Here is a 23,202-nt window from a genome sequence, read left to right as displayed (position 1 = left end):
GGAGGCCTCCTGATCACCCCTGCTGCTTTTGCCTCTTTCCTGTGACAGGCAGGATGGATGGGTGGCAAAGGATATAGATGTGGGCAGATGTGCTAAGGCCCTACATTCTGTAAGTATCTCCAAGGGCAAATGAAGTAGCAAAGAGTTTGGTCTTGCCAACCTTCTCTTATGGGCATTGGGGTAGGTATGGGACCGAGAGACTAACTTATCGATTAAATAACATTTGTTGAAGAATCATAGAATTTCAGAGCTGTCAGAGTCCATGGATGTTTTGCAGACCCATCTCTAGGTTTTCTTTCCTTTTTCATCTTTATTTGTAAGAAGAATCTGACGCTCCAGACAGGGTAAGTGACTTGCTAAAGGCCCTACTCTTGGTATCAGGGTCTAAGACAAATATTCCTGACTCTCAGCAAAGTCACCTCTCTGGGCCACTTTCCTCAACTAATCACTGGGGATAATAGTCCTGGTGGACCCTCCCTCAGTTGCCTCTAGATGCAGCTATGAGGCTAACTGGGAAGATTCCTAAGCATGTGTAGAATTTTTTTTGATTTGAAAATTTTATTTAGAACCTTTCATTCTGATAATAAATTTAGAAAAATAATCAGTAGGTTGTTCAGGATATTCATAGTGTTTTTTTTCATTCAAATTTTTAAATTGAAGTATAATTGATTTACAATATGTTAGTTTAAGGTGTATAACATAGTGATTCAGTATTTTTACAGATTATACTCCATTTAAAGTTATTATAAAATATTGGCTATATTCCCTGTGCTGTACAATATATCCTTGTAGCTTATTTATTTTATACATCATAGTTTGTACCTCTTAATCCTTTACCCCTATCTTGCTCCTCTCCCTGTCCCTTTCCCCACTGGTAACCACTAGTTTGTTCTCTATATCTATGAGTCTGTTTCCTTTTTGTTATATTCACTAGTTTGTTTTATTTTTTTAGATTCTACATATAAGTGATAACAAACAGTATTTGTCTTCTCTGACTTATTTCACTAAGCATAATAACCCCCAGGTTCATCCATGTCGTTGCTCGTGTGGAATTTTTTTAAAAGGTAGACCTCCAACTAAGGCTACTGAGAGATGCAGCACTGAGAATTCACCCACCATAGAGATGGCATCAGGCCTTTAGAACAGAGTGCAATACACAGCCCACCCTCCTCAGCAGCCTGCCGTGGCTGAGGGATGTGTGTACCACCTCCCTGCCCATGTTCATGTCTTCATTCACAGTCCCAACGTTATAGGAAACCCACCATTTAATCACTTGATTCTTTCTAGAGCAAGACCAAACCCTCAGCCAGACCCACAGCTATGCCTAAGCTATGGAGACCAGGCCACCTGCCCAGCTCTCTGCTGGCTGGGTGATACAGCCATGGGTAGCCAAGGTTCCCTCTGTCCTTACGGGTTTGGCTAGATACAGAGCTGGGGGCTTATTTCCTACTTATTAACTGTGGAGGCTGGGAATCCATTGGAGGGTGCTGAGCAGAGGAGTGACATGATATCTCATATTTTTAAAGGGTTACCCTGGTTGCGGTGGGGAGAAGAGACCATAAGGGGACAAAGATGGAAACAGGGAGGTCAGCAAGGAGGCTGTTTGCAGTAATCTGGGTGAGAGATGATGGTGGGTGGTCCAGCACAGTAATAGTAGAGGGTGGGAGAAGCGGTCATATTATAGATACATTTCAAAACTAGAACCTAAAGGACTTATTGATGGGTTGGATGCAGGTGTGAGAGAAAGAAAGGAGCCAAGGATGTCTCCAAGACTTTTGCCCTGAAAAAATGGAAGGGTGGAATTACCATGTACTGAGTGGGGAAGATTGCTAGAGGAATAGTTTAAAGGGTAAAATTAAGATTTCAGGTTTTGGCGTGTTAAGCGTGAGATGCCTTTGTTGAATGGTGTTCTAGAGGATGGGATGGGATCTCAGGCACCTTTTCTCCTTTCTGAGCTGTAAAATCAGGAGGATGTGCTTGGCTGGGTTGGGAGGGATAAAGCAGAATCAGTCCCTGTAGGGAGGCATCTTTTTCTCTGCTGTTACTTTTGGGCCTCGGGCTCAAGGGTCTCCTTGGTTGGGGAGAGGCAAGGTCTGTAGGACATGGGGCCTTCCCTAGGGGACATGCTTCTCAACAGGTTTAGGTCGAGATGAAATAAGGCTGAGAAGGGTAGGGATAGCTTGGTAGGGAAAAGAAGTGATGGCAGCTTGAGGGCGATAGGGACTAGAGAGGCCAGTGCCTGGAGGGAGGTAGATGTCTTCACTGGATGGAAAGAGCACTGGACCAGAGTTACAGGACCTCACTGGAAGGGAGTGTTGGCCTCGCCACTTACTGTCTGTGTGATCTTAACTTCCTTCCCCTCTCTGGGCCTCAGTTTCCTTGTCTGTTAACACAGACCAGTGGTCGCTATCTCTGAGGGTTGTTGAGAAGATCCGGTGACTACATGAGATATTGCATGAGACTATTATTGGGGGTCTGGCAGAAACAAATCTGTTTGGATTTGTTCCCTGTGTGACTGCCAGAAGCAGAGTCTGGGGCAGGAGTAAGAACTCACTTGCTTGGCTCTTGACTTCAGTATTCTTGCCTGATTCTCAGAGGTAGTGTACACACTTAACTCTTCTCAAATGCTGTTTAAAAACAGGCTCTAGAATCCCGGCTATCATACAGAGAGCATACTTTCTTAAGCAGCAACTAAATGAGATCTCTTCCCATCACTAAATCACCAAACAGCATCAAACTCTCCGCTGTGGTAAACAACACACCTGATACTTAATTTTAAGGCAGGTGGTACACTGCCCTGTAAGAATTTTTACGTAGAAAAATATTAATGTGATTATAATATTTGGTAAGAATTGTTTGTATTACATAAAAATATCTACAGATAGGCAGAGGGGAATGCAGCCTCTTGGCATGTTGCCACCTAGTGGTGGCTTCTGGGATGGCCCAGTCTCTCAGAGAGGTGAAGAACTGCAGTTACTGCTGGATGGGGCAGTCACCCAGGGCCCCAGTCAACAGTTGACACTCCTAGTATTCATCTTGGAGGCCTTCCCCTCTGTCTCTATTAATCCTATGTATCCTTTTGGGCACGATTTAAATCACAGCTCCATAAGGCTGTCTCTGAGCAGCTAGAGTATCCATTCTCTCTCCCACCCACCCTGGATACTACCTTATATTGGGCCTTTGGCGTTCATGGGGCCAAAGGCAGCAAAAAATCTGGGCCCTGCCACTTAGCACTCAGGGCCCAGTAGTCCATCATGCCTAGGGCCTCCATGATTTTCAAAGGCCTTAAAAATATTTGGATTCTGAAAAAAAAGTTACTGGCCCCCAAATATGAAAAGAAAACTATCAAATAACAAAAATATCAACAAAATTGACATCTCAGTTAAACACAACACAACTCTTTTACACAGTTAGGTCTACGTCACATTCCATGAGAGTGCATTTGTACATTTGATGTGATGTAGGATAATGGAATCTCTAAAACTGAAAATATTCAGGGCCCAAAGAGGTCTATTTAAACAGCTCTGTCCTGGCAGACCTAAAATGACATTCATCATTCCCACCTCCTCATTTTATGGCCGAGGACTCTGAGAGGTGAACTGACTCACTCAGGTCCCACAATTAGGGGAAGAGCTGGAATCAAGTTTCCTGATTCCTGCTCCAGCTCTTTCCATGACACCTAATTACCAGCATTCATAGTCCAATTTCTGTATAGTGCCAGAAGCTTTTCTGTGACCTTGGAAATTCTTTCAGGATGTGTAGGAACTATATTCAAAATTAATTTTGAGATCCAAAATGGAAAATATTGAAATTTAAACCTGCACCATCAGCAGTTGTACTTATGTTTTCCACTTTTGTAAAAAAAAAAAAGTCACAAAAATTTTAACATACTCTTGCCTTCTCTGCTTCCTTTTTCCAAGCTTCTTCCACTACCTCTATAAATTTATGATTTTCTATTACTTTTGAGATTGATGGCCTAACATATTATTTGTATTCTTAAGGTACAGAATTACATACTCATTTCTTTTTTCCTTTTAAGTATTTCCTCACTTTTTTTATTATGAATTTTTGGAAGGCCATTTTCTTATTTTGACATTAAGCAGTAAGCTATAATAAACATGAAAACCCAATTTTTATAACCTGTTATAGGTTTCTGGGACTAGTAAATTATATATGCTTCTTCCATGCCAATTCAATATAATAATCCCATGCTGTATATAGTTATTCTTCTTCAATATTCACACTATAAATGTCAGGACTTGTGAATGATTTGCTTAGTTGAGAAGTGCTCTTTTAAAGTTACTGCAAATGATCTCTAAAAGGCTTTTGTGTGGATTTTCAAGGCAGAAGGCTCTTGTTCTGGAGCTCCCATGGGGGAGGATTCCTGTGCCCAGTCCTTGTGGACATGGAAGGCTGTCTTGCAAAGTGAGGTGGGGATGTGCTTGAAGCAATGGCCCCATCAGTTCAATGAGTTGTCAGCAAAGTTCGGCATTCCCTCCCAGTTTCCTTGACAGCTCCAGTAAACCAGAACGTTTTATAAAGAACAACCTTGGTTGCAGACTATGTGGGCAAGAAACACAGGCTGTGGCCTTGGAGGTGATCTTGCCCAGCCTCCTCAAACCCCAGGCACAAGACTCCAAGAGGGGTAGAGACAAGAGCTCAGAGCTCTTGATTTCAAGTCCAAGGCAAGTTTGTTTACATTTGGGAGATTCCTAGAGAGGAGAATCAGACCTACATCAGGGTCCTCTGATTCATATCTGAATCCTGCATAAAACCTAGCACAGCACTCCTGATATATATGTGCAATAAATCTTTGTTGGATGATTCCATTAAATAACACAAGGAAATAAATCTTCCCTTTAAAACACAGACAGGAGAGATACCACTTCAAACCTACACAGGTGGCTGAAATAAAAAAGACAATAACAAGTGTGGGCAAAGATATGAAGAAAGAGGAATCTTCATGCATTGCTAGTAAGATTGTAAAATGGTGCAGCCACTTTGAAAAACAGTTTGGCAGTTCCTCAAAGAGTTGATGTAGAGTTACTGTATGACCCATCAATTCTACTCCTAGGTATGCAACCAAGAGAAATGAAAACATGTTTACACAAAAACTTGTGCATGAATGTTCATAGTAACATGATCCATAACCATCAAAGAGGAGAAGCAACCACCCAAATGTCCATCAACTGATGAATGGATAAACAAAATGTGGTACATCTGTACAATGGAATATTATTCAGCCATTAAAAGGAATGAAGCACTGATAAGTGCTTAAACATGGATGAACCTTGAAAATATTCTGTTAAGTGAAAGAAGCCAGTCACAAAAGACCACCTAGTATATGATCCCATTTATATGAAATGTCAAGAATAGGGAAATCCATAGAGGCAGAAAGTGGTTTTCAGTGGCTGGAAGGAAGAGGGTATGGGAAGTGATTTCTTTTTTTTTTTTTTTTTTTTTTTTTTTTTTGCGGTACGCGGGCCTCTCACTGTTGTGGCCTCTCCCGTTGCGCAGCACAGGCTCCGGATGCGCAGGCTCAGCGGCCATGGCTCACAGGCCTAGCTGCTCCACGGCATGTGGGATCTTCCCAGACCGGGGCGCGAACCCGTGTCCTCTGCATCGGCAGGCGGACTCTCAACCACTGTGCCACCAGGGAAGCCCCTGGGAAGTGATTTCTAATGGTACAGTTTCTTTTTAGAGTAAAGGAAATGGTCTAAAATTAGATAATTATGATGGCTGTATAACTCAGTGAATATACTAAAAGCCACTGAACTGTACACTTTAAAATAGTAAGTTTTATATATATGATATCTCAATAAAGCTGCTACACACACACACACACACACACACACACACACACATTCCAGTCTCCAGGAAACCCATTCTAGGGCGGACACCTCCACAATTTGTATGGCCACTTGTTTGAATCTAGTTGCATGTGGAAATCATGACTGAATGAGGGAGACTGTGAGAAACCACCTCCCAGACTGCCCTCTGAATTTATTCTAGGTATTCTTCAAGTCTACACTTTAAAAAGCTTTTCCACGTGTGGGTAAAAAATACCTGCCTTATACACTAAAGCAAACTAGCACTCAGCAAGGGTTAGTACCTGGATCTCAATAAGCAGTCATGGGCCGGAAGGGATAATATATTAGCATCTGTCAAAAAGACTCAATTAGGTCTGGGGATGCAGTGTCACTTTTCTGTGACAGGCAGAATACTTCCTCTGACTGCCCACTGCAGGCTTTCACTTTGTATCAGCTCCTGTACTGAGTGGGGCTGAGTGTGGTCAAATCCAGAAGAGAGGCAGGGCTGGTCAGGCAAGTGGACACAAAGGAAGCTTTGTCTTAAACACATCTGCTTCCCTTCTTCCATCCTGTTGCTCATTCGAGGGCCCCCCAACACCTCAGCCTGCCTTCTGTGGTTTCGGGTGCCCCCCAAGCCCTATGCCCTTCATAGTGACATCGAGTTAATCCAATAATACAATGAGTCATGACTAATTTGGTGATGGTAGAGGGCTGTTTACCATAATGGAACCTTTTGGATCTGGTTATCTGAGAGATGAATCTGGATTCCACGACTTTGCCTTTGTTGTCTACAGACTCTGGTGTTTGAAAGATTTGGCATCCTATCAAGCTAATATGCTGTCTTTGTTGATGGCAGCAATATTTAGAAAGCTGCCTACTTGACCACATGGAGGACAGACTCTAGGAGGGAGACTTGGGGAAGGAAAGAGGAAGGGGAATTAATGTATATTAAGGGTCTATTATGTACAAGGCACTCTGGTATTTTCTCATGTCATCCTCACAACAACCTTGTGAAGTAGATATTAACACCCCGATTTTATAGAAGTGGAAGTGGAGGCTCAAGGAACCTAGAAACCTGCCCAAGTTCCACAGCTAAGTGGCAGGGCTAGGATTAAGGTCCAAGTTTGCCTGGCTCTGAAGTCCACGTTTTCTTCCCATGCTTGATCTTGGAGTTTACTCTCCACCTGGCAGGGAAACAAATGCTTGGTAGAAGTGAGAGAGCACCGTGCTGCTGGCAGTCACATCCAGAATCTCCACCAATTACTCGGTGGTTCTGGATCCAGAGAAAGGCCTGTGATTTACCGTGGAACTTTGGGCAAGCCACTTAACACCTTTCTGCCTCACCTTCCCCGTTATTTGTCTGTAAAGCACTTTGAGAGCCTATAATGAAAGAGCTTTATAAAGACAAAGAAATAGGGGGACTTCCCTGGTGGCACAGTGGTTAATAATCTGCCTGCCAATGTAGGGGACAAGGGTTCAATCCCTGGTCTGGGAACTAGACATGCCCCCGTGCGCCACAACTACTGAAGCCTATGTACCTAGAGGCCGTGCTCTGCAATAAGAGAAGCCACCGCAGTGAGAAGTCTGTGCACTGCAACGAAGTGTTGCCCCCACTTGGTGCAACTAGAGAAAGCCCGCACGCAGCAACAAAGACCCAACACAGCCAAAAATAAATAAATAAATAAATAAATAAATTTATATTAACAAAAAAGACAAAGTAATATTGTCCTTCAGTGTAAGCAAAAAGCCGAGGTTCCTACCTGTGATCAAAAGAAGTCCTGTGGCACTTTCCAGAAACATATGGGTAGAGCTTTAGGGCTCCACAATCAAAAGTGATTGTGAAATCACTTTCTTCATATTTCCTTCATCAACAAGTGAATAAAAATACAAAATATATATATTGATATTTTCGCCCCAAATCTGGGACAGCATATTCTTTGGTATACCATAAGTCTTTAATATGAGTAGAGAAGTCTTACAGTTATTTCTTTGAAAAGTGTCTTTTTTATATTGAGCCTCATTAGAGCTGTCCTCTTATACACACTTCTACTTATGGAGGGTAGGGCTCTGAGTAGCTGACACAAGGGGTTCGAAACCTGCTCCTTTAAGTTCAGGGAAGACCTGCAGAAAAACCCAGTTGTCCTCCTTGGTGGTAACTGCCAATTCCATCCTCTTCTTGGAGCCACATGTGACTTTTCTCTATAATCCCTTTGTATTTCCTGACAATGTACTCCTCATGGGAGGGGAATTCTGTTATTTTATTTGGACTTTTATTTTGTATTGGTTCCTGACTTATCCTGTTAAAGTTTCAATGGGTTGGTTTGATATTATTTACATATTAAGACTTTTGTGAAGAAATTGCATAAGGTTTAAAAAACAGACATTAATAAGTAGTACTCTAGAGTGGGCTAGGAATGTGGCATGATAGGGGAAGACTGACTCCCTCAAAAAGTGAAGCCATTTCATTTATTTATTTATAAGGACTTGGAATGCTAGGCAACACAATGAATCTTATGTTTAAGAAAGCAAAATATATGTTTAAAGGAATATAAATATTGTTAAAACAGTTCTATTTATGCAAAAGATTCATGTAACTTTATAAAGGTTTTCAGGGATTTTAAAGGATTTTAAGTGCTGCGTTAGACTGTACTAGTAACAGATGTTCAACAGCATGTTTAAGTTTTTGTTTTACTGAAAAAGCCACGGATTACTTGATATTTTCTTTTAAAAAAATCATACCAAAGCCACCACATTTTAAGTATAGCTCAAATTCATTATTTCTAAAAAGCATAAATGATTTAAAATAACATAAGGGCTCCTAAAAATAAATATTACTGTAGCTGAGCTAGAAGAATTTGTTTGCTAAAGATTCCCTTCAGAGTCCCAGTCTTTTGTGTCACTTCTTGTTCTTTTTCTATGAAGACAGATGGTGTCAGTAATTGCCTATATATTTAATTAAGTTAAAAAGCTATAAAGTAAGGTTTTGGCAAAAAGTAGGATTTTGTGCTATGAGCAAAGGAAGCAGAAATTGATAACATAAGAAACTATTCCTCACCAAATACACATTTTGATATCCATATGTGTTGGAATGTGAGATTGGATTTCATAAATCTAATGATTAAAAAAAAGGGCATTTATTCTGAAAGATAAAGCCCATAATAGAAATCTAGATGGCAGTTCTCTTACATTTCTGACCAGCGAGATGGGAATGAGTCTACCTCTGTCCACATCACCTCCAACCTTAGCCTGATACTCAGTGGTTATTCTAAACTCCTCTGACACTCAGGTTTTTGCCTGGGATTTTTCACCTAGCAGGTTAATCATTGTGAAATTATTATGGAGGGAAAAGCAGTAGCTACTTGTAGAAAGTGGTTTGGAGAGCCGACTTAACCATTCTTGTGGTGTCTGTTTTCAATGTTCCCTTCCCGTGAATCCACCTTCTGGCTTAATGGCAATATGGTGCTCCCAGCTGTGGTGCTATGTACGGGCTTGCTCATTTAAACTCTTAAAGCTTAAAAATGGCTACCACAACACTGATTTTATTCCATTTCGCTTAGTCATTAACATTTAATGATTACCTTATGCGCTGAGCACAAGGATGGAATATATTTAAAAAAATAGGAGATGTGTTTTCTGGCTTTAAGCTGTTCGACTCAATTCAACAAGCATATTGAGGATATACAAGAGGAACATACATTTTCTTTGGTGCTGGTGGTTGAGGATGGGGGAGAGACTTACATAGAAAGTCACCATCAATTCAGTGCAGTACCGTGGGGAATATCTGCTGTGAGAGAAGGAGCATGGGCTCAGCAGGCAGCTAAATCATGGTTTGAACCCTGGATTTGCCACTTAGTTGCCCTGTGACCTTGAACATGTCACTCTAGCCTCAGTTTCCTCATTTGTAAATTAGAGATAATAGTACTCACTTTTCAGGCGTGAGGATTAGGGACACTACATGTAAAATACATAACAATGTCTGGCACGTGACAAAACTTCAATAAATAGTTGATATTATCATTAATAATTACTCTGGCTGTCAATACTCTACCTCAGCTCTGAGAAGCTAGAGAATGAAGTGGCACTGATGGGGGATTAATTAAGGGGGGTTTCCATGAGGAGTTGGATTTTGAGACATGTTTCGAAAGAAGGGAAGTTGTATATTGATAGAAAAGAAAGGAAAGGCCAGTTGTAGGAATGAAGGTGGCACGTGGCAGGCAGGATGAGAATGCCTTTATTGAATATGGGAGTCACTAAGCAGGTCAGTTTGCTTGTTCTAGAGAGTACTTTGGACATGATCAGTGAGAAAAGCAATTAGTGCCACATGGTGGGATAGGGATGGTTCAGGGTTGTTTTAAGAAATAGGTGAGGCCTAGAGCAAATTACCCTGTACTTTGTCACCTCAACCATATGGTTCAGATAAAATTAAATTAAAATGAATGCTAAGGACAGTTTCGAAATGGAAAATTTATCACACAAAAAGTCTTGACCGCAGGTGACAGCTGGAAGGAGGAAAGGGCCACTCAGCTTTGTTTTTGTGATGCTGGTGGACAAGTTGTAACCACGTGTATGTGGAGAATGTTTTGGTTTGTCTTAGCACCAGCAGGGAGACTTTTCCTTTCTCCCTACCTGCGGACCTCCTGAGTCCTACAGAACCGTGGCACCTCCTGAAAAGTTCAGGATGCAGTGTGAATGCGCACATTTGCCCTTCCTTGGCAATGTTTCTGGTGATTAAATTTAGTTAAAGACTTCCAAGTCCAGAGAGAAGTGCCTGGGTTTCATTCAAAAGGAAGCAAGGATCTCCACGGTGAGAGCAGTCATCTAAAGAAGTCCTGGGTGGGGCAACTAGACATAAACAGAGGAACTGGGTCTATTCTTTGTAGACCAACCAAAGTCCTACCCAAGAACTGATGTTTAGGCTTGGGTTCAATCTTTCTGAGGGTTAAGGTTTACAATGTAAGGGGGTTAACCCAACATTTAAGGACAGTCACATACGGTAAGATTGTATATAGCAAAGCTGGCCACTAGTTTACCTGCGCCATTAGTGTTAAGAAACAGAATTGTAATTTTCACTATAAAAATTATTGTCATCATTGCCTTTGTGCTCATTGCAGAAGTCATCATCCTCACCATCAACATTATTATTACTTGTATATTACAGGTCTCTTTCATTGACACAAGGATGCAGACCTTTTAAAGGGACAGGTCTTTTACTTTAACACTTCAAAACCCTTGGGATCTATTTTCCCTTCACTAGGTATTAACTTGTGATTTACAATGTGTCTATTATGGCATTAAAAAACACTGAATAACAGGCATTTCTGTTTATACTAAAGGCCTATAAATTTTAATTTAGATATACCCTGTTAACCTTCTTACATATAAATAAAATACCTTCCCTAAAGAGAAAAACTAAATCTCATTGAGGTCCCTTGGTGAATACCTTGTATAGCTTGAAGACAGAGATAGGGAGATTTTGCAAATGAGAGTACTAGGGGGAAGCTTGGAGAGAAGTATTCATTCATTCATTTAATAAATATTTATTGTGGATCTACTATATGCTAGACATAGTGCTAGGTGCTGGGTATATAGCAATGAATAGGAAGGAATTACGATATTCTGTAGACCTTGGTTTTTCTACTCTCTGAAATAAATATATTCACTTTTGATGCTTATATATCACTTTGAGATGATAATGTTCATTGACTTTTAAAAACAATGCTAATTCAATTCAGATTCCACTCACAGTTTGAGAACCTGCTGAGGCCTCAGGTGACAGTTTTACATGTGATTATGCTGTTTGATTTAATAAGAACAGCACCTTATATCTGCTCAGCCTCTCAGAACACCCTGTGGTAAGGAGGGGAGGGATTCACCTTTTGTGAATGAAAAAACGAGGCTCAGAGATGTCCAGTGAGTTGCCTAAAGTATCACAACTGCTAAGTGTAAAGACTGGGGCCAGAACCCCCTATCCATCATAATGAAAATATTTTCAGCTATCTCTTTTTTTTTTCTATTCTAGGTCGATACATTTGTATTTAGAAACTCTTAGAAACAGTTTTCAGAATGTATGAGACATTCTCTTATATACATCAGGGCTTTCCATTTTTGTCTTTCTTCATAGTTTGTGCTTTGTAACAAGTCTCATTTCCTTCTGTAGCTACATTATGTATCCAGGAAGGGCCATTGCTAGGAGCCTGCAGCTGTTTTTCATCTAAACTCTTTTTTCAAAATTGGATTTCCTTTCCTTTAAAAAGTTAATAACTATCAATGCTCCTAACAGAGATAGCTATTTCAAAAGTTTACAATTATCTAACAACAAAGGAGTTTTTAACGTGGGGATTTCAACAGAAAGCACCTTTGCCCATCTATTTGTTTAGTGACTTTACATAAAAGGAACTGGAGAGTGATATATAGGGGAGTTCCTTGGTGGTCCACGGAGAGTGATACATAAATGCATATTTACATGAGGCAAGTCAGTCATGATGTTTGTAAGACTTAGATCATCATTTTTTTCCCATGTGTGTTTTGTGCATTTCTACCACCACCCTTCAGAGCATCTTTCCCACTTGGAATACACTCTTTTTTACCCTCTTTCAAATCCTAATTATCTTTCAGCTCAAATCCCACCTACTCTGTAAAAACTTTTCTTGATTGCTCCAAACAGAAGGCAGTTAAACTGGCATTGCCTTTTTGATGTCTCTTTCATTGTTCTATGTAGTTGTCACCTAAGCTTTTCCTTGTAATTCATTTTTCAAGTGTTTCTCCCCAGCTAGATTTTGAACTCCCTAAGGGCAGGCACTTCCACTTCTTTTGCATCTTTGCAGCCTCTCTTGTAACTACCATAATGTCTTATATATACTAGATGCTCAATAAACACTTGTTCTTTCCTTTAGAATTTCCCAAAAGTGAATATAAATAAGCTCAACAGATCTGGATGTTCTAGAAGTTCCCAAAGTCCATTCATCAATTGGCTATCATGTAACTATCATTGTGTTAGACGTTATGACGAGGTAAAAAATGCAAGGACCAGTGCATTTTCTAGAGGCTTTACAAATCTCATGGAGGCAATGTTTATGCCTAAGAATCAGTAAGAGTACAAAACAATTGTGTGCTTGTGTATCAAATGGAATTGGGTGATGGATATGAAATGAGCTTCCTTGTGAAAGGGAACATGTCTTGTTCCCTCAGCATGCAGCATAGGGACTGAGTAGAGCCTGGGGAGGTATTTGTTCAATGAACATGTCAGTGTCTTTTCAATCTGAAGGCTTTGGCAGGTGCTTCACATCCCTCGTGGAACTGAGTAGATTTTGCCCATCAAGGGCTCTTGCTCCAGGACCCACTGGGGTATGGAAATAGCTTTAGCTGCTCTTTGGGTAAGGGTTGGATCCCTCCCCTCATCCTCATGTGGGAAGGCCAGATATCCAAAATGACTACCTTATAGCTCCATGTATTCTGCACAGTCTCTGAAAGCTTGGCGTTTCCCCATTCCTAGGGTACTGGAATCTTGGACATAAGTCCACTATCGGGAGTGGTTTTGTACTATGCTCTTACCAGCTCCATTTCCCAGGGACTGGCTCTTTTCCTTTTATTCCCTGACCCTGACGTTTATTCAGTGACCCTGACGTTCCCAATATTTAAACCCTACATTTCCAAAACTCTTCCTCCATTCTGCTACCCTAGAACCTCACTCTCATCTCAAGTCTGAACAAGATTTTCCATATTCTTATCTGGACTGATTCACAATAGTGGGCCTGTCCTTGGTGCACCACTGTCATTTTATCCATCTTTCTTTGTCTCCCAGTCCCCTCTGCTCTTATTATGACAGCATGGTAAGTTATAGGGGCCCAGTTGGGGCCAGACAGCAAGATTTTGAGATAGACTCAGTCAAGTCAGCTTTCTGCCTCCCACCTCTGTTGCAAGACACATGTGGATGTAAGTAAGGTCATGTATGTGAAAGTGCTTTATAATGATCATTATTTGTGATTATCATTATATATATATATTTTTTATATTATTTATATATATATTTTTCTGACTACAGATACATGCTTACTTTTGAGAATGCAAATGGAGAAAGCATAAACAACAAAACAGAAATAACTCTCTATACTAGTTTCCTATTGCTGCTGTAATAAACTGCTGTACATTTAGTAGCTTAAAGGGTCAAAGATGAGAAGTCTCACTGGGCTAAAGTCATGGTGTCAGGGGGCTTCATTCCCCCCAGAGGCTCTAGAGGAGAATTTGTTTCCTTGCCCCCTTCAGCTTCTAGAGGTCACCTGCATTCCTTGGCTCATGGTCACTTCCTCCGTTTTCAAAGCCAGCAGAACCCTTGTGATTACATTGTCCACCTGCATAATCCAAGAATATCTTCCCATCTCAAGATTACTAGGTTAACTACATACACATGTTACCATGTGTGGTAACCTTCACCAGCTTCAGAAATTAGGACATGAACATCTTTTCAGGGCCATTACTCTGCTTATCATACCCTTAATCCTCTAACCCAGAAATAATGACTTGTAATATCTTAGTGTGTTTCTTTAGGTTCTTTTTGCTCTGCATATATGTTTTTTCTTTTTATAAAATTGTTATCGTATTAAATATATTGTTTTAGAATCTGTATTTTGCCATTCCACCGTTCTATGTAGAGTTTCTTGTTAAATATTATTCAAAACTTTAGTTTTACTGTTTTCATAGCACTTGATTCTATTCATCTATCATAATTTGCTTAACAAATTCTCTATTAGACTTTAGTCTATTTTAAGTTTTTTACTTCCCTTAATAATGTGATTAATATATGTGTACATAAATATTTATGAGTATTTCCTTGTGATATTTCTAAAAAGTGGATTCTTACTATTATTATTAAATTTTTAATACAAAAATACTATGCAAATATTACTGAAATAAATAATTTTTGAACTCAGAAGTCAAATAAGCTAACAGACTCATTTTATAGCTGATAAAACTGAAGATGATAGAAAGAAAGTGAAAAGCTCAAGGTAACATAGTAATTTAGAAAAGGGGCTTGATTTGACTATTTGAAACTTGAGTCTGACGAAGAGCATTACAAATAAACTTAAAACACAAATGACAGGGTTCAGTACCAACTGCAGCTGTGGTGAGTGAAGAAGACAGCAGGACTGGTTGGGAGATTGGTTACATTGAAGAAATAAATAAACTGATTGAGTAAATAAGTAAATATATTGAAGATAAAGAGACTCAGGTTTCTCACTGTTGGAGAAAGTATTTATTTGTAAGTGTGGAAAAAGGGAAGTCTAGAAAGAATCTTGAAGTGTTAAATTAGAATTAGAGATATTGGCAGGAATGCATGGTTTTAAAATATGTACACTTACAGATATAGAAATAGTTATAGGTGCATGCATGTATGTATATATGTATGTATATGCTTGTGTGTATGTGTATCATACGTACATAAAACATATATTTTCTAGCTCTGTTCACTGAGAGAGGTCAGAGCAATGACACTCCAGTAGCAATGATAGCTCTAACAGCCCAGACCTTAATACCATCCTCCACTAAAAGGACCCAAAGCTCTTGGGCTGATCCTAGGTCTGTCAGAGAAAATGCAAAATGAACCTGGAACATCTCATTGTGCTGGGAAGTAAGACAATGCTCAAAAAATGATGGGGACACAACAAAAGGACACAAGAACCACACTGAAGGGCCTCCCACTAGCCAAATCTGGGACAACTTGAGCATCAAAATGATGAAAGTGTCAAAATACAACTGACGTAAGAGACTAGAACCTCACAGGTTTAAACTGGTATAAATACATACGTGCCTACATACATAAACGAAAGATGGAGAAGGAAAAACTCTTCCTTGCAGTAGATTTCCAACTAATCTATGTAGAAAGAATGATGGAAATGGAGAATTACCACTGTCATCATGGTGGCTGACTCAGGAGAAAGTTGGCAATGGAAACTAAGTTTTGTGTGGAAATTTGATGAGGAATAAGACATTATTCCTTGGAACACCTTTCCATAAAATATTACTAATCAATTACAAAGGAAAGAACAGTGATTTTATGGTGGAGAAACATGGCTGGAAAAAAGAAAGAAAAGCCACAAGTGACAATCTGGAGAAGATGTTTGTAACATGTATAACAGTTAAAGGATAAGAGTTTCTTGTATACAAAGAACTACAAATCAGCATTTGTATTATAGTCCAATTTAAAAGGGGCAAAAGATACGATAGGGCAATTAAATCAAGATATATAAATGGCCAACAGATATAGTACAGATGTTCATCCTCACTAATAATCAAAGAAATACTGAGGAAAACAAGATGCCATTTTTTCCCCCTGTTAGATTGGCAAAAATGACAGGTTGATAATATGACAATCTCTTCATTGGCACCATAATGCATGTCAGTGACAAGAGAAAATACAGTGTTTTCTGAAGTAATGTCACTTGCAAAATGGCAAGAATATATACCAGTGATTTGGCAAATAATCTATTACATACAGAGAGTTAATGTACTTCCCTTGCCAATGTAGAAACTCCTTTTGGTGTGCTCACTGAGAACTTCTTCCAACGTTCTACTGAAAATTGTAACACGAATGGCCATACACTCAAATATTAACAGGAAGAGACAAGGTGAAGTATTAGTATGATAAAATCAGAGAACCTTGGGTTAATATTCATTTATCCCACCCATCAACTAATCTCTGATCTCTTCTCTAAAAGCCTTAACACCACCATCCAACATCTGCTAGAATACCTCTATTGTTCATTCATTCATTCTTTCAACAAATAATTTACTGAACACCTACTCTGCTGGGGCAGAGATAGTGCTGAGAATTGAATGGGGAGCAAAAAGAGACATAATATATCTCCGCAGGGCTTCCCTGGTGGCGCGGTGGTTGAGAGTCCGCCTGCCGATGCGGGGGACACGGGTTCGTGCCCCAGTCTGGGAAGATCCCACATGCCGCGGAGCGGCTGGGCCCGTGGGCCATGGCCGCTGGGCCTGCGCGTCCGGAGTCTGTGCTCCGCAACGGGAGAGACCACGACAGTGAGAGGCCTGAGTACCGAAAGAAGAAAAACAAAACAAAACAAACAAACAAACAAACAAAAATATATATATATATATGCAGGGAGCTTATACTGTACAGGGGGAGACAGCTTTAATCAGGTAATCATGTAAATAAGTCTTAAATTGTAACAAAAGCAAGTGGTATAAAGGAGAGGTACATGATGATAGGAGAACCTAAAACGGGAATTTGACTTTGTCAGGAAGTTCGGGGGAGGCTCCCCTAAGAAAGTGTGGCTGGAGCTGAAATATGATGGATGTGAAGGGGATTAACTAGGTAAAAGAGAAGAGGCAAGAGCATTTTAGGCAGAGGGGCAGCATGTGTAAAAGCCCTGTGGCAGGAGGTAATATGATGAGTACGGGGTTGGAAAAGAGAGAAAAAGAGGGGGAGTTAGGGTGAGCAAAGCCTGTCAAGGCACATGGGACAAGCCAAGTGAAATATGGGACCTTTGTCCCAGAAGCTGGGAACAGTAGTAAGCTCTGGGACAGGACCAGCTCTGTGTCTGGAGAAGATACCTATCACTGCCTCGTGCAATTCTCCCTATACCAAACTTGAATAAATAAAAACCATAAGTCAGCTGTTCCCATAGTTCCATCCTCCCTACTGCCCCAGGGATCACGTATTTAATCCTTGTTTCTCATGACAAGCATTTGGAGAGGGCAGCCTCTCCTGCATCTCCTCCCCTTGCTTCCTTGCCACCCAGCCCTTTTGCCAGAGGGCATTGTTCCTTTCCTCCCTCCACCCCAGGTTGATTCCTGAATGCCCTTCAGTTTGTCCTTTTCTCTTTCCATGTGTGGGCCTGAGAAAGGAATGTAAAACCAATGGAGGGTTCAGGAATGCAAATGGAAAATGATTATTGAACAAGCTGAAAACTGCTCAAAACATATAAACTCTCACTTTGAAACTATCATCTGACTGAAATGGAGAATTGCAAAACTGAGAATAAGGAATACAAAACAACTGAAGTCCATTTACAATGTTGGATGGCCAGAGGGTATCAGGAGAGGGCAGGCAGGAGGTTATTCCATCCTTTAGACAGAGTTGTGGTCACCCAACACTAATACAGGAGGAACTGAACATTTTGAAAAATAAGTCTCATGAAGTAGTAGTGAATTTAAACATTGTAATTTCTGGGGCAAAAGAAGTTAAAAATTATTTATCTATAATTATTATACATCAGAGGCACACATGTACACATGAAGAATCTCATGGATGAAATATTGAATAAGTAAAAGCATGTTGTAGAATAATAATACATAGGACGTTACGATCTATAAAAAGTTTTAAAAGACACAAAATTAAACCACATATTAAATATATAAATCCATTACACCTGTAATCTGCCTTCACTGATCAAAGTCATTTTAACTGTTGCTATAAAAAAGTGCATGTCCTCCAAGCTGCACTTAGCCTAAACGGTAAGATGTTTGCCTGAGATGTTTCCCAGAAACTTGGAGTCAGCTGTGTCTAGTTCAAGCTGAGCTGGTTAAGACTGGATAGGACCACTGACCCTCCAATTGGGCATGTGGGAGTGTCAGCTCAGTGACATTTTGACATCAGAAGGCCGAAAACTCCACCCTCAGATCATGCCAAGTGCCTCAAGTTTTTAACACGCCTCCCATGAAGCAGCCCGTAGCTCAGTAGTAACTCCTGTGCAGAATGACAGTTCCCTCACCTTTCTCTTATTTCCAATCACCTGTCCCATCTCTCCCCAAGCCTACGACCACCATGCTCCTTTATCCCATAAATCTCTCATGCCCCTTGAGGCAGATTTGAGACTTGTTCTCCTTTCTCCTTGCTTGGCTGCCTTGTGAATAAACCCTTTCTTTGCTGCAAACGTCAGCATTTCAGTGTTTTGGCTTGCTGCAATGCATGTCAGGCAAATGAACATGGTTGAGTAACACATTCACATGCAGTAAAAGCATAAAGATATGAAAAGGAATAAAAGTCCTAATTGCAAGATGGTAGATACCTCTGGGAGGAGAAAGGGCCATGCAAGGGGGATTGGGAAGGACTACACAAGACTGCAGGTGGTCTTGGTTCATTACATTAGTATTTAGACCTTTTTATATTTATGAAATATTTCCCAATACACTTTTTTTAAGAAGAAAAAATTGACCACCTAAGTTGCTGGTGAACTACTGATAAGAAAAGGAACAGAAACAAGAACTCTTACCTCCTTTTTAATGATTAACTTTCTATTTAAGAACAGATTCTAGAAAGGTTTACTCCCTGGATGGCATAAAGCAGTCTCACAATAAGATACAGGCAGAGCATTAATGGGCAAACTGAGGCCCCACTGGAATGAGTTGCAGTCATTTAAACTCCAACTGTACCGAATGAGAAGACCCTGGTGTATCAGCAGAACCAGCCTGAAACTAGCCCTATACTATTTCTAACAAGAAACTGAGTTTTTCACAGACAACAGAACAAAACCACAAGTCATACAGCCGAAGTATGCACCGAGGAGAAAATTTTGACCTCCGACAACACTCAAAAGCAAAGTCTCTCTTCCCATGAAACCAAAGGACCTGGACATGACCGAAACCTGAATGCCAGAGCCCTTTCAGAAGCGAAGGGTCTGCTGTCCCTGAAGAGCCGGTGCTAAAGCCCCCTTTATCACACCTCACCATAAATGGCCAAATTCCAACACCCTTCAGTGAAAACCTGCCCTGCATACCAACCCTCTTCCCCTAACTCTTAAAAGCTTGACCAAACCCCAGATCAGGGAGCCACAGCTTTGAGCCTTGCCTCCTGTCTCCTTGCCAGCTGACCTCGCACTAAAGCCTTTTCTTTTCTCAAAAGCTGGTGCCATAGTACTGTATTGGGTACTGCACCCATCGGGCAGCAAGCCCTTTGCTTGGTAACACTGGTCCTGTATTTACAGACATAAAGCATGGTCTCACCCAAATTGGCATGGACCATATAAATGCTGAATTTACAGTCAGTGCATCAGAAGAGCAGTGAATCTTAGAAGCTTCCTCACAGTCCCTGTTGCATAGGCATGGACAGTGTGGAGTCTTTACATATTTCAGTATTTCATACGACATCAAGTCGACTTACCTGCTGCTCCATGGTCCTTGGATCAATAAAAGTCACCAGGTTGGTAGAAAAGTAACCAATCACATTTTTCATTTTACAAGCATTTCCAATTTGAAGGCACAAAGAACTGAGAACTTGGGGATCCAATGAGGTCTGAGGCATGGTGGTCCCAGAGGAGATGAAGGGGCCTTCAGCATGAAACTGGTCCCCTGTTGACAGTATCCTGATTTCTCCATTGGGTTCTATCAGCATGTCCACTGTCAGGTTGGTGACGCTCTCTGAAGGGGGGTATGCTTCGATCACGCCTCCTGGGGGGAAAAGCATGGGTGAAAGGTGAAAGGACGAGCTCACGTGGACAATGCCCATTAGAGCAAGAGGAAAGAGCCCAGGCTTTGGCAGAGGGACTCAGGCTCAGAGCCTGCATCTGCCATGTCTTGTGAGACTTTGGGCAAGTAGTTTCAATTCTCTGAACTTCCTTTCCCTCATTTTTAAAATGGGAATAATAAGACCTACCTCACCAAACTGTTGTGAATCTTCGTGATACTGTGTCTATAGTATTTAGCCCAATGCTTGGTGTATAGTAGGACTCAATGAATGGTAGTTTTTTTTTTTTTTTTTGCTATACGCGGGCCTCTCACTGTTGTGGCCTCTCCTGTTGCGGAGCACAGGCTCTGGACGCCCAGGCTCACGGGCCCAGCCGCTCCATGGCATGTGGGATCTTCCCGGACTGGGACACGAACCCGTGTCCCCTGCATTAGCAGGCAGACTCTCAACCACTGCGCCACCAGGGAAGCCCTGAATGGTAGTTTTGATCGTAACTAGGAAGACACCGTAAAGATCATCAAGCCTATGCCCATTCAGTACATAAACAGAACCTGAGGACTATAGCAAATTCCTCAGGGGGAATTAACTGCCCACAGTCCACAGTTTGTACCTTGATGACCACTGCGCTTTCTGTTCAACTTCACTGCTTTTTGAAATTTTGACAGGTTAGGGCTTTTACCAGGCATAAGAGAACACTGGCCATTATGTCAGCCAAAGGACTTCTACATATAGCTGGTTGTTTTAAAATATAAAGCCAGGAGATGCTGCCATTCTTGAAGAACAGGTAAGCTTGCTCCATGCTGATAATGGGAGCTTCATAATTTATCTTATTTTACCTTTTGCTCCAAATAACAAAAATCATAGAGGCAAATTTGATGTTCATAGCAACAAATTAGCCCTGGATAAATTTGTGGCCCAGCTCATTGGTGTCCACAAAATTCACATAGCCCTATTTTCTATTTCTATTTTCTAGGCCTAACTTGTAAATCTTACTGTATATATCCCTTTTATAGAAAAAATTTAAATATTATTTGTGAAGAATTAGATAACATAATTTAAAAGTAAAAACAATTAAGTGTTCCTAGACAAGGCAGCCTCTGAAGCCTGACAGTATTAAGATAAACCTGGCCTGTATTTCAAGAATTTGCTGGGAGGTGACCTCTGCCCACAGGCTTTGAACAGCATATATGGTTAAATCCTGAAATTTTAACAATTCTCAAATGCAGCCATCTGTTACTTTATACAAAAGACACTTTCTTTAAATGTCTATAAATGTGGTTGGAGCTGGTCCTAAAGAAAACTGAGTTTCAGAAGGAAAACTGATTTATCTTTTCTGTTGGTTTGAGATGTGCTTTTCTTTAAATGAGGTTCCTATTGTGTGCTGTACCCAAATACCGGTTGCCAGGGATTTAGCAAGGTAAAGGTAACAAAACAGCAATGACACAATGCACAAGAAAAAGCAAAAAAACCTATTGAGTCTCTCTGATTCAGAAAACTTTGTGGCTTTAGCTATCACCTACATTTTGAAAGATGGTGCTTCAGTGAAAACACATTGTCCTTTATAGTTACAAGATTATTTTACTTCGGGACTCCCTGGTGGCGCAAGTGGTTGAGAGTCCGCCTGCCGATGCAGGGGATACGGGTTCGTGCCCCGGTCTGGGAGGATCCCATATGCCGCGGAGCGGCTGGGCCCGTGAGCCATGGCCGCTGGGCCTGCGCATCCGGAGCCTGTGCTCCGCAACGGGGGAGGCCACAACAGTGAGAGGCCCGCATACCGCAAAAAGAAAAAAAAAAAAAAAAAAAAAGATTATTTTACTTCAAAGTAGCTTATTTGTATTATCTTCTCAGCAATAGAACCATGGTTTTTTCACTGTTAATTTTTTTCCTTTTGAAGCAATTAATTCCTCTTTTAAAAATGTATTGCCTTTGATATAATCCTATGACAATGTAGAAATCAAATCTATAGCACACTTTGTGACCATAAGCACACTTCAGAGAGTAGAAATGAAATGAAACAGGCAATAGGGGAAGATGGCAGGAGATGGTGGCCTAAGCGTCAGGAAACCTGGGGGAAGGCCTCTCTCAGCCAGTGAGCATTTTATGCAGGGCCTGCTGTATGCACTGGGCTCAGAGCCCGGCAGAGGTTTGAAAACACATGACTTACCAGAACTGGATTTTTGAGACATGCTAAAATTGTAGGATCTAACTGTGTTCCCATTCACCACGAATTTGTTGTGTGATTTTGCCCTAGTCACTTCCTAGCTTTAAGACTCTTTCTTTGTCTATAAAATTGGCTCAATAAAGCTTGTTCTGCCTCCCATAAATAAGCACTGTGATTACAACACAGCTGGGAGAGAGGAAGAAAGGATAGAGATGAAGGAGGTTGAGGCAAAGCCTAAGCTTGTGGTTATACAGCTCAGGTGAGACAGTGGCTAGGAATACCCTTTCTAATCTACAAAGCTCCCATGAAAATAATAGATTCGAGGAAGGTTTGCAGACGGACCTTATAAGATCTGGAAACTTCCTAACATCCTGTCCTGTATGGACCTGAGATCTTCATGGTCTTACCCTCCTAACTTAAAAAAATCCTTTATTCTTAACCATTTTTTATTACATGTACCTTATTTTCTTCCATTTATGTATGGGGTTGACTCTTTTAGCTTTACTTTTCTGGCAGTGGGTGCATGTGGAAATTTGTAGAATCACAGAAATTTAGATTTGAGAGGACATCAGAGATTGTGCATTAAAACTGCCGCCCGGGCTTCCCTGGTGGCGCAGTGGTTGAGAGTCCGCCTGCTGATGCAGGGGACACAGGTTCGTGCCCCGGTCCGGGAAGATCCCACATGCCGCGGAGCGGCTGGGCCCGTGAGCCATGGCCACTGAGCCTGCGCGTCCGGAGCCTGTGCTCCGCAACGGGAGAGGCCACAACAGTGAGAGGCCCGCGTACCGCAAAAAAAAAAAAAACAAAAA

The 23,202-nt window shown here is 41.0% G+C and overlaps 1 protein-coding gene across 3 annotated transcripts in view; it reads right to left on the bottom strand.

The window, feature by feature from the left end:
* IQCH (IQ motif containing H) overlaps positions 1–23,202 on the bottom strand; it is a gene marked incomplete at both ends in the record, with an annotated part of 100,684 nt that overhangs the window by 30,647 nt on the left and 46,835 nt on the right. For all 3 annotated transcript variants that reach the window (XM_082617323.1, XM_082617324.1, XM_082617325.1), the window contains one exon: positions 19,930–20,216. In XM_082617323.1, coding sequence (XP_082473449.1) covers positions 19,930–20,216 — 287 coding nt within the window. The remainder of the gene's footprint in view (positions 1–19,929; positions 20,217–23,202) is intronic.

This window comes from Mesoplodon mirus (genome assembly GCF_964341445.2).
Source record: "Mesoplodon mirus genome assembly, chromosome: 4".
Classification (NCBI taxonomy): Eukaryota; Metazoa; Chordata; class Mammalia; order Artiodactyla; family Ziphiidae; genus Mesoplodon; species Mesoplodon mirus.
This window is presented reverse-complemented; position numbering and strand designations above follow the sequence as displayed.